Source organism: Scomber scombrus, chromosome 1, assembly GCF_963691925.1.
Source record: "Scomber scombrus chromosome 1, fScoSco1.1, whole genome shotgun sequence".
Taxonomy (NCBI): domain Eukaryota; kingdom Metazoa; phylum Chordata; class Actinopteri; order Scombriformes; family Scombridae; genus Scomber; species Scomber scombrus.
The window spans coordinates 12,392,426-12,405,324 of NC_084970.1; the positions used below are offsets into that span (position 1 = coordinate 12,392,426).

Consider the following 12,899-nt stretch of genomic DNA (forward strand, 5'->3'; position numbering starts at 1 on the left):
AAGGATTTTTTTCAAGGTTCACCATTTTGCACTGACTTCAAAAAGGCACCATTTCCTTCATGTGCATCAGAGATACTGATGGGCGCAATGGTTGCAGCGGACTGACCAGACTGACGACATGTCACAGTGTCTGTGGATGGATTTTCCTTAAATATCTATCATTATGATATGTGATTGCCATAGTAACCTAACTGGCACTCACACTGACGTGTCACTGCTGTCGGCTGATTACAGCTGATTGCCAGCTGTAGTGCATATGGTGCAGCTGTAGGAGGTGGAACAGATATTATTGCAGTAATGCAGGTGATGTTTTCAGCTGAGTCAGTTTTTTGTTGCTGACAAAGTGTGTGATTATAGAAATAGACTTCTAAAATACAGGGCTGCTTATTTAAACAAAGAAATTACACAATACTCTGTATATTGCTCTCCAGCTTGCAATGAGACACAAACACAGAATAAAGCATTAAAAATGAATAACAAGCATCTGTAAATACAAAAGACAGCAGGAATCTGAACAAGTAAAATACACTTGTGCTTTAATATAAATGAGGCGAGTGTTTCATTCATATCATACTCTCAGTTGGTGAAGAACTACAGATATTTCAAATATATAAATCATAAAGTGACCGCCTGTAATGAAAACAGTACAACCCACATTGTGGTTATGGTCTTGATTGTCTGCATAATTACTTTAATTATGTCATCAGCAATCTTACAGATGTTAATTTCCTTTTTTTTGTCTCTAAAGGGAGTTCCCACAATACACACAACAATGCTGCTTCTCGTGGCCCCAGCAGGATTACTGCACAAATGAGATTATCATCATGAGCTGTCCACGATGAGTCTTTGAACATTTGCAGGTGTGAATACATTTGAATAGAAATGACGAATACAGAGTCAGATTATAAGGAAAGCTCACCCTTCACGCTGACTTTGTGCTCTCCAGTGCCAGGGTGAGAGATGAGATTCACTTGCATCGACACCTCCCCCACTGATCCGTTGGATGACTGACCTGGAGACACACCAAAACAGCAACAGGAGAATTGGAAAGAGGTATGAAAATCAGAGGGAATGGAGGAGTGGAAGAAAAGGAGCCAGTGAGAGAAATAGTGAGATTGTTAAGAGAGGATGGAATCGAAAATTGAGGGTGCAGCTTTTTCTTTTTTCTTTTCTTTTTTTTGTAGATGAGGTATCCATGGTATTGATCCAAAAAGCTTTGCATAAACACCTCTCTGTGTGTCAAAGCTAAAAAAACTAAACCCAAGAAAAAACATAAGGGAAGAACACTCCATTTCACCCCCATGGCAGACCAGTAGCAATCAGATCCAGAGTTCCTTTAGCTTCAGGCTGAACAAGCACAACAGTAACAACAAGAAAAAACACATGAAACAAGGGACATGAAATAATCTGCCTGGTTTGAAGGCCACGGAAGAGGCAGATGGTGTGGAGGATGCATTAAATAAATAATGTACTATGCATGAAATCATCAAACTGCTCAACTCTTGAGCGCTAGGAAAACAAACAGAATACTGGGTTTGACTGCATGCAGACAGCTTGAGTAGAAATCAAAGTAAAACAACTTATCAGAAAAAAGGTAGACCGGGGACAGATAACGTAAAGGGGTACACACCCAGGGCAACACAGCCTGTGCACTTACGGCAGCATTACAGTTTCAATCACACCAGGACGTGCTGTTGCCAGGAAACAATTAAATTGATTGCTGACCATGTGTCTCACTTTGCCTGATACAGGCAGTCCTACCCACTTCAGCTGCTTGTAAAAAAAAGCCCTATGTTTCACCCAAACCAGGACAAACAGATGTTGAACACTGAAAGGCAATTGCTGGTGTGGTTGATGAAGGGGCATGTTGATCCAAAAGCTAATCAATATGTGCCAAACATGCAATGCCCATTATGGCTGGTAATGAAAAAACAAGCCTTGTGATTTATTGTAATGATACCCTGAGCAAAAGAGTGCTGCTGCATAATTAAGCCCTGGACATGTGAGCTCATTTATTCCAGCTATCTAGTGAAATGATGTTGTAAATATATATAGTCTCTTTGTTTTCAGAAATATATTTTGCTGCTGGTACACTAAACAGCAAGTTTAGAACCTTTGTGAAATGATGAGCATCCATACACACAGCAGACACCAGAATTGAGCGTTTGAGGGACGTACAGCAGGGTGTTAATAAGATGAATGGTGCATAAAGAAGATAAAGGAAAGCAGACATAGATAAAACAAAGGTGGTGGGGAGGAGGGTCAGGAGATTAAGAGAGAAAAATGCTAACAAAATGAACTAACAGATAAGAAGGGTGAGCTGTAGCCATTAATTGCTGCAGAGCTGTGCTTTAATTCACTGAAAATTTCCCTTTTGCTGTGTCAAACGATAAAGATGTTACCCAAAGCCCACACAAAGTGACAAATGGCAGAGGGTTACTTTGATGTTGTGAAATGATCATGTAAAATGACTGAATGAATGATTATGTGCTACATTTGTTCTAGTACTGTTTTTCCATTGAAGCATAGAGCAGAATATGAGCTCAGCCTGCTCCTTAACAAGCAGAGAGACACATATATGCTTCCAAGCGCACTATTGGAAAGAATAAACTAGTGCATGCCGGGGTCTCTGTCAGAGCACTAGGGTTGGTGATTAATGAAACAGTCTCCATTGTGCTACATCAAGCATCAACACATCCCCCCACTCTTAACTGACCTAATGCACATCAACCACCTCACTACCTCTACTTATGGCGCTTTTCCACTACACAGTTTCAGCAAAACTCGCCTCGCTTCGCCTCGCCTCGCCTCGCCTCGCCTCGCCTCGCCTCGCCTCGCCTCGACTCGGCACGGTTACTTTTCCATTACAAAAAAGTACCTACTCAACGTGGGCGGGGTCGTCATAGCACGGCTCCGCGAAACTGCCGTGACTTCGTTTTATACGCGACACAAAACACATAAACAATGGAGGACATTGAGGCAGTGGTGTACTTGCTGCTGTATTTGGCTTTTTGTCACACACAAAGCAAGAAAATTGAGCCGTATGGCTGTAACTATGGTTGTAATGCTGCTGCCGGTATTTAAAAATGCTGGGTTTGATTCTTGTGTGGGACGGCTCATGACTCTTCCAGCGAAAACTACCAGACATTTAGAGAAGGGCGGGAAAGAGAATCACATCGAGCAATCTCAAAATAGCACAGAAGGAAACATTGCACGTCTAGGCCCATCTGTCAGTTAGTGAGAATGGCAACGCTGGTTGGCCTGCTGGCTGACTGACTGACTAGCTTTCTCCCATTCCCATTCTGCTTCCTGCCGCATGCCTATATGCAGCGTTCTGCAAGGCTGAACAAACTAAGGCAACCAGGAGCTTAAAGCTTCAACGCCACACTGGGCTGAATTCCCTCTTCAATCTCTCTGGACACCTGGAGGTGTTTCCGCCTTGTTACAGAAAGAGACGAGGGGGGAAAAAAAGTTTCATATAGAGGCAGATGAATGAGACAACAACACATAAAAGTGGGTCAGTGATGACGGAGAGAGGGAGAGAGAGGGAGAGAGAGAGAGAAGAGAGAGAGAGAGAGAGAGAGAGAGAGAGAGAGAGAGAGAGAGAGAGAGAGAGAGAGAGAGAGAGAGAGAGAGAGAGAGAGAGAGAGAGAGAGAGAGAAAGAGAGGGAGAAAGAGAGCGTAAGAGGGACCTTACAGATTTATACTACACATCTTATAAATTTGTCATGATGTGGTTTTTATGTGTTGCTAATGAGAGAGAGCCAGAGAGAGGGCAAAGGACCATGGGAACATTCAAGCCCTTCAGGGTAAGGGATGAGGAGGCCAAAGATAACTTTGCTCATTTGTTTTTTTTTTATCCATTTACAGTGAAAGAGACAAACGACTTACACATTGAGGGGACACATGCAATCTCTGCAAAGTCCACTGCACACATAAGCCTAAAGAAAATGAAGTGACACAGAGCGATTCCACCCTGATCCTCAGGAAACACATACTGTAAAGTGAGCTACGACTAATGGGAAAACAGCACATCGCTGATGTCAAAACAAGCCAGGACTGGAGTCACATATTAATTTTCAATCGATCTGGAAGTAAGAGGGCTTTTCATTTATCACTTAAAAAGGTATATGCTTATAAGAGTGAAAGGCTGCAGACATGGTGAACAACAGTAGCAAAAAATACATTGTGGATAAACCAACTCACTACCATAGTTTATCAAGTACAATTATCCTGAATCAGGTTTGTGTCTTTAATTGTGCTTTCACCATATAAGCATCTTTTCGCATCACTTTTTTTTATGGACACAGAAAATAAGCCAACGGTTTTTCACAATTGTGTATGCTGTGGTAGTACTACTTCCTAAAATGAAATGTAATTGAGCCTGCTTTCAGCTAACAGTAATGCCGACTTACCTTGAGAGGTTTGGGTGCATATATATTTCTTGATCAAGGCATCTGTAGGTTGAGTGTAAAGGCTGAGAGCATATTTGAGGGACTTCATATCGGGGCTCTTTTCGAGGAAAGTTTTCTTCAGCCCGTTGCCTCCGGCATGGAAGTATTGCTACAAAAAAAGGAAAAAGAGAGAGGACAGACCCACTCACATTTATGATTTCACAAGGACAAAAAAAACTTTGGATCATAATGGCAAACTCCTCTGAACTTACACATAACAGCAGGAGGCAGTTGTCTGAGAAACAGCCTACGATTATATGGACAGTATGTATTTTACAAGGAGGAGCAAACACATAAAGAGACCAGACAAGAGACAGCAGTAATAGCCACTTTTGTGGCTAATTACCGTGCATTTAAATCAGATGCTTGGATGGTTAATGTACATTTGTGCTGATAAGCCTGATAGCTCAGGACAAACAAGGCTCTGCTTTCTTTTCAAGTGCTGTCACTACCCCCACATGTGGAAGGTAGGAGGCTGGCCATGAACAGATCTTACTAACAACAGAGGTGTTACTGAAAAGAAGTTCTTGGAGACACTCTTCTAAAAACTTGAAATCTTTTATTCATTTGTGCTTCTTATGTGTTTAGCTATCTCTCCTCTATAACACATCATTACAACAACAGAGGGTTGTTATTGGGGTTTTGGCAGAGTTTGTCAAGTCATGATCTGAGTTTTAAAAAAACCTCACTGTATCCGTGTTTCTGACTCGTGTCAGGTCAGTACTTGGGCACTGACTCGGCAGAGTTTTCTGCCTCACAAGTGACTTATGAGTCACAAAATTTGACGACATGTGCCTTTTATGAACTGTATGTAATCTGGCATGCAGGGGGTGAGTCATGGCTGGAGTTCATCAAGAGGAAAAAATATAGCACACAGTCAAAGAGAAACTGCGCATAATAATATAAGAACTAGCGGACTGAAAACAATAAGTACATTTTATGATTTTTGTAGTGTTGTAGTACTCGAGATCGGTCTTGGTCTTGTCTCGGAATTGACCACATGTTTTTTCGGTTTTGTCTCGGAATCCACCACATTTTTATTTGGTTTTGGACTAGCTGGACTCGGGATTTTTTCTCAAGACCAGTCGAGACCACAGCTGCATTACATCTTTAATTTTTTTATTTGTTGAACAGACTTCGACATGACAGAAGGCTATAAGAGAGGTTAAAGGCAGAGCTGCAGGGTTGGGTGGAGGTGTGTGGGGAATTTGATTGTACTGTTGAACATAACCGCTGTGTAACAACCAGAAAATAACGCTTTACTGATCTGATTCACTGGCTTTCTTACTGTCACCGCTCCCTCTCTTCATTCACTCGCTCGCTCCTGTGTCTCAGCGGGCCGGAGCTGAGCCCTCCGTGCAGCAGAGACAGACAAGGTGAAGAGTTGTCATAATATAACTCACAAAGTTAACAACATAATCTGCATGAAAAAAGATTCCAAATGATGAAAAATACTGCCGTAAGGAGTATGATTTCAGGATATAAGCGATACAGCAAAATATGAAACGGTAAACGTTTTTCTCTCATCATGCTATATACTCTCACCGGCCACTTCAATAGGTACACCGCCTGTGCAGTCTAATTCAATCCAATACAGCATCTCTGCTTTAAATTCTACTTTTATGAAGTTTATACATGTTCAGTTTTTGTAAACATTGTCAAAAAGTGATAATTCTACTGTATGTTTATTATTTAGGTCATAGTGGGTGATGGTGGTGTATTATTACATTATATTGAATGGTGTTCCTAATATTTTGTCCACTCCATTAACATACATGAGGCAAAATACTAGGAACACCAGTCAATATAATGCACCCCAGTACACCAACACTTAGTACAACCTCAGTAATAAACATAAAGTAGAATTCTCACTTTTTTGACAATGTTGACTCGGTCTCGCCCCTTAAAGTCTTGGTCTTGTCTTGGTCTTAGTATGCTCTGGTCTTGGTCTTGGGTTAGGTGGTCTTGACTACAACAATAGTTTTTCGGCACAAATGGGCAATAAACCAAAGCTAAGCTCACAGTTATAAAACTGTAATTCTTCTAAACCATTGATGATGGTGGCATTGGATGAAATTATGAGTTGGGTAAGTAGAAGCTGCATTCTGATGTTCAAGGTTTCCCAGACTCAGGATTTCCCAACATGATACAGGAAGAATTATGAGTCCAGTATTTATGTATATTCAATAGTTTTTTCCCCACTATCTTGCTGCTTTCATCTTTAAACTCAGAAGGTGTGGTTATAATGACATTTATTCAAATAACAAATGCCATTTTATTCAATTTGGCATGGCATCACAACCGACAAGACAGTGTTATTAGTCGGAGAAAGCATTGCATTGTGTCAGAAGCCCTGTGTTGCTGCAAGCCTGCAGTGCTGCACTCCCTCGGACAAGTCGACCAAGTCACACTGCCTCTGGCAAAATTACCTGCCAGACTTCTTTCTTTGTCTTCTTTACTCTTTCTGTTCTCACTTTCCTTCTGTTCTGTCCTTATAGCCTTCTTTATTTTTTTCACTGTTATCTTCTTTTCTTCCCTCCTCCTAGCCTTCATTTTTTTCATTTCTGTTTTTTGTTCTTGTTTACTTTCTTTTTTCCTTGTTCCTTTCATTGATTACTTTTTTCTTTTATTCCTCTCTTTTCACAGGGCTTTACAGGGGCTTGCATCTTGTGGTGAACAATGTGGGGCTACACTCTTCTCTAGATTTTAGTCTATGTGATGAGTAAGTAACACATACTCTCATATATATCTGTATATGTAATCTGTAAAAATGTATTTAGTATATCAAAGCTGGATTTGGAGGGACAGATGGAACAGTTGTTTTTATTCTACAATCACTTATAGGTCAGAGTTGAAAGAAAGATGCAAACTGTGCATTATTGGGAATCAGTCCAATGAACTGCATGCAACTTTGTCCCATATGGACCCCTACATAGGCCAGTGCATTTATTAATTATCCTAACCATTAGCTTTCACAGGTTCAAAGTTCAGTCTGGATCAAATGTTTTCAGAGGGAAAACAGGCATTGAGGTATTAACACAAATAATAATCTTTGCTGATATTCATCTGAACACATATATGTCTATGTGTGTCTATATATATATATGTGTGTGTGTGTGTGTGTGTGTGTGTGTGTTGGCTACTTCATACATACAGTATGAAATGTTTTAGGATGTTGTGCCAGTAATATGAAAAATATAATGTGCATAACTCTCTGCATACTGTTTTTTGAGCTGATTGCCCAACTCTCCTAAGGCATTACTGAACTGTGTTAATTGAATATCCTCATTGGAATTCTGGCGACATGATTGATCTGAAACATGCAGGTAGTTTCCTTGGAGACAGCAGTATCAATTAGTTTGCTCTGCACTTTATGATGTAGTGTTCACCCCAGTGGTACCTCACTATAACTCTCCTCGTGTCTCTGTAGAACAGAGGTTTGGTCTCGAAATTGTCTCATATCCCTTCACAACAAACAGTCGTCTTTCTTTCGTTGTTGATATCAATTACATATCCTCAGATGGGCCTAGCATAATTTCATTAATTCTAAAATCATTATGGTATTATTTCAGAGAATGTTGAAAGGTTTTTTGGATGCATCATTTTCTTGCAGCCACTGAATGTCTCATCAAGACACATCAAAGAGATATTAATTTTATAACAGTACATAGATTAAAAAAAAAAAATCGTACCAGCCCTTGTTAAAAGTCTCCTGTGTAGTTTGTAAAGTGATCATTAAGAATATAATTTCTCTCAAAGTACACCTTTTTCCAGAACATGAATATCTGGACATAAACATGAATACACTCCAAGTCTACTTAACTTCCAGTATTAATGCTTACTCTGCTTTTTAATGTATATGCACCAGAGAAACAGAGGGAAATAGAAGAGTTGGGGTAATAAAACCTCAACGTGTGATGTTCTACGCACATTACATGAGCCACAACATCCTACACTGAAACCCACAGGTTTTCTTTGTCCTTGATTAATCAACTGCTCATTTAAGTAAATTTGCATAGTTCCGCTCTGATTTGATTTGTGTGGCTGTGCTGTAGTTGATAAAGGTATATGATAAATTTACCCATCCAGCTGTCTCTCTTACAGCGAACAGTATAATCAACATAAAACTCACCTTGATGGTGGGGAGCACAAGGTCCATGGCTGCACACTGTCGTGGAGTCAGACTTCTGGCTTCCTCTCGAGTGACGTGTTCCTGGAAGGATACCAGATAAAGTCAAATACTACAGCTGGTCGACAAGTCACAGATGTTTTTTTCAGCATTATGGTAATTGCCTTAGGTGAGTCATGAGTTATGAGATTGAACATTTACTGTTCACAAAGCAGCACAAGTAAGAGTGTGTCTGCCTAATTTGAACCTTGCTGTCTCACACAGCTAAAGGTTTTATTCTAACCATGAGAAATGTTTTCTCAATTCTAATTGAAGTTTTCTTTATTTTTGAATTGATGACATTGAACAACTTCTGACACAGCCTTATTTTCCATATGTGTATTTAATAAATTATAGACAAGATACCATGAACCAAATCACCATTGCAAGAATTGCTACAAATGTTCTGAAAAGTAACCGCATTTTGGAAAAGCTTTGTGCTGGTTGAAAAGATCCAATAATATACCCACTTTAGAGGAGGCATATATGGCTGCCGTGCTGTGAAAATTCACATCCCTAAAATTAGGGGCTGCACATATTTTCTACAATGTAGATTTAATCAACAACAAGTCTGTTTTAAAGATTTTAGAAAGCTAGAGGGAGACACTTCAAGATTTATGCAAAGATGACATCTGTTTTATTCGGAAAACTGCAATGGGCCCACTTAATTTTTATTGAATGGGTTCCAGTAATCTCCTCATCCAGTGAAAACATGTGCAGACACTGGGCTTCTTCTCTGATGAAAATACTTACTAATTTTTCTCAATTAATTTTGATGGTGCAAATCGAAAACTCTTTTTTAAAGAGATTATTCTCCTCCAGATGAATTCAGGAATGAATTGTCAGAAGGAGATTACACAATGCCATCCCCCTCTGTAACATATTGTTATATGCAGATGGGATTTATGGAGGTCAAATTTTGTGATATTCAAAGTGGACCTGCACACAGCATTATTTCCTTCGGATAATAGCCTGAGTAGCTCTTCTGTTCTATGAACCTATGCCATTACTTGGGTTAAAGGTCCGCACTTGAATAATAAATAATGTAATGTAATAAATAACAGGAATTCATTTTGCATGATAACCCCTGAAGTAAATGCATTAGTGATAAAAATAAACATATTGGACGACATGAATAGAATAATTCATTAAAATGAGATGAAGATCATTCAGGATCAGAGCTAACAAGAGGATGATAAACCACCTTAATGCTCTGGGAAGGAGACACAAACACACCCATCTGTGTAGTAGTACCCAGATGTTGCCTCAAAGGACATCTGAGCCTCACAAACACCACAAACATGAGTATGGACAAACCAACTGGTAAACACGCTGCTATGAATGCAGATAAACTCACATTCAGCTCACATCGTCTCTATGACTCAGAGGTAAAGTACCTCTCTGAGGTACTGTCATATCACGGTTGTTAGTAAAACCACAGTGTAACCATTGATCCATTCCAATGCCTCACTACACAAAACCCGAGGGATTAAACATCCTCAGGTCACATCAACAATTAGATACCAGCTTGGCCTAGTGTTACACTGAGCTTCACTGTATAATGTCAGAGCATACAATAGCTTACATGCTTCTTCTTCTTCTTTTCGTTTTTTAACCGCAGCTGGCTACCAGCATATTAGGTGCATAGCAGCTCCTCTTCTGTAGGCTTCCAAATGACATAATTCATCTATCCAAATTTGCACATAATGTAAATCTAAGTGCAGAATATTGTAAACATGCTGCATGTTTTACTGCTCAGATGAGAGCAGATTGGTTGAATTCGATCCAAATCCCTCTAGAGATATGGAAGAATGTGGGAGTCATGGGAGATGTATTGGACTGCATGATTAGATCCCTTAACTTGTATATTATGTATGACAGAAAAATATCTATATTTTTGGTAACTTGTCATGGTGTTTTCATATTGATATTTATCTATATATCTGACTAGCCAATAACAGACTGTAAAATTCTGATATTTCCTTTTTTATCTGAATAGGCATACATGTTAACAGGCTCTAGTGAATTTCTTGTTGGGGCTGTAGTTATCTATAATGTCAGTGATAGACAGTTAATTATACAATGCATAATCCATGTTCAGTACAAATAGAGATCAGCGTGCATGTGGACTGCAGCCATAATACAAATTTTACTGAGATGACAACTATGTTGTTAGAAATCCCTGTTCAGACTGTAGAGGCTATGTGTAGTGATGAGCACCCACCCCAGGCTTATCTAAAAATTACCTTCAGTTTGGACAGCTGTCCCAAGTCCTTTGCTGCATTGAAGATCATCTGAGCCCCTTGCTGTTGGAGAAACACATATTTTTTCCATTATAGCATAAAGACTCAACAGATAAGTATATGAATAGAAAAATTATTACATTGCATGATTACAAAGTGACCAAAATATGAATTCATATCTGTAATAGTGTTTAGCTGCCACGGTTATTTTGGAAACTCTAAGTAAAAGAGAGAGGGAAGTGTTTGAAAACTGCTGGAAATTATGCCATTAAATTGCAAATGTGTTTCAAACAATAACAACAAAATGTGTAAATGAGATATTCCTGAAGTAAAAAATGGATACCGGCCTCTTACAGAAGGAAGTTTGAAAAAATGTGCTGTTAGTGTGTGAGTATTTCGAGATGTTGTTTTATGTCCTGCACTGTAAAATGTTATGCTATGAGGGAGCAGGAAAGAGCTGAACCGATGGAGGACAACAGAGACAGACAGGTGAACAACATGAGGGAAGTAGAGGCCACTCAGAAAGAGTTACAGGAAGGGAAAGAAACAGATAAATGATCAAACTCACACTCTGGTCACTCAGAGGAGGCAGAACAATGGTTCTCTCGATGGTGTTCAGCACAATCTTCCATAGCTCTTTGAGGACTCGTTTCAGCACAGTCTTCTCACAAATCTTGGCAAATAACATCAAACTGCAAAGCATCAAAAGAAGGGCATTTGTCAAATAAACACTTGAAGCATATGTTTTAAAGTAAGCCAACATGGCTTACGGCTCCATGTGATGACGTCTTTATAAATAATATTATTCAGTAATGAACAACACCTGTGGGTCACAGAATAAATGCAGCAGCTTTATGCTTTAATCTCACCCTATTGTACAAGTAGGGTCTCAGAGACAGGAGGAAGGATTTGGTATTTCCATATCATTAAGAGGATTCCCTGTAATACCCCATTGGCCTCAATGTTGCTTTGACAAATTGCTGAGAGCGATTTCCAGAGCTCAGCTGAACCATATTATCACTATGGTCCCCCCCCCCCCCCCCCTCCCCCCCAGCAACATCATCTGAGAGGGTGCTGTACTGGCAAGTGTCATAGATTACTGTTCAAACTATTCATCAGCTTTGAGAACAAAACACTCAAACATGACAGCAATAGATGACTGAGCCTTTTTACTCTAATATTTGTATCAAACACTTTCAACAGAGGGTGGTACTTAATGTAGACCAAAGTGTAAAACTGTCTTGCATGTCAGAGGTTAAACTCAAACCTTGCATTCAGCAGATACCCACTTTTTATCCAGAAGATCCATAAGAGGCCGGAGAACAGTTTCTGCATCCATGGCAGCGTTGCTCCCTTTAGCTGAACCTTTCATCTGGACCAACTCCTGGTTCATCTGCTTCACACAGTCCTCGATCACAGGTTTGAAACTGGGTGATGGAAAACATAACCATCATTTAACACATTTTGTATGTTAGGATGTAGCAGTCACAGGTAGCAATTTTGAGGAATTGCAAGCTTGCTCCTGTTGGTCCTATTAGGTTATTGAAGTGGTATTATAGCAGGGTTGTCTTTTGTTCAAGCTGAGATGTTTAAAAACTTGCTGTGCGCACAGCAAGAGCTGGAGTCAATTATATTTTGAGTGCATGTCTGTCAATACCTAAGCAATCTTGTGGTACAATTTGTTTGATGGAGACCTTCGCCTTAATGAACATGATCCCACACAGACACGCATGCACACACTAATGCTCACCTGGAGCCGAACACTCCGCTGAGCTCATCAAGCACCGTGTTGAGTTTATTCTGCAGCTCCTTGAGCAGATCACTGGCCTCTGCATCCAGCTGTCAGTGGGAGAAAGACAGTTACTAAATCTTTAAACTCCATACACTGGCCCACACTGACTAGAACTCTGGAGGATGCCTCAACTGGGGTGGGGGTGTTGGGAAGGACGACAGTCACAGAAGAGAGGTAACCTGCCTCGCTGGTGGCCTCCCACTCATCCTGCCTGCCATCTGTGCCGAGCAACGTTCTGAATA

The 12,899-nt window shown here is 40.1% G+C and overlaps 1 protein-coding gene across 1 annotated transcript in view; it reads right to left on the bottom strand.

The window, feature by feature from the left end:
- LOC133979611 (protein unc-13 homolog C) overlaps positions 1–12,899 on the bottom strand; it is a 102,365-nt gene that overhangs the window by 1,677 nt on the left and 87,789 nt on the right. The window contains exons 24-30 of the mRNA XM_062418165.1: positions 12,616–12,704; positions 12,155–12,292; positions 11,434–11,557; positions 10,869–10,928; positions 8,587–8,667; positions 4,416–4,563; positions 920–1,012 (exon numbers count right to left, since the gene is read on the bottom strand). Of these exons, the coding sequence (XP_062274149.1) occupies positions 920–1,012; positions 4,416–4,563; positions 8,587–8,667; positions 10,869–10,928; positions 11,434–11,557; positions 12,155–12,292; positions 12,616–12,704 (733 nt within the window). The remainder of the gene's footprint in view (positions 1–919; positions 1,013–4,415; positions 4,564–8,586; positions 8,668–10,868; positions 10,929–11,433; positions 11,558–12,154; positions 12,293–12,615; positions 12,705–12,899) is intronic.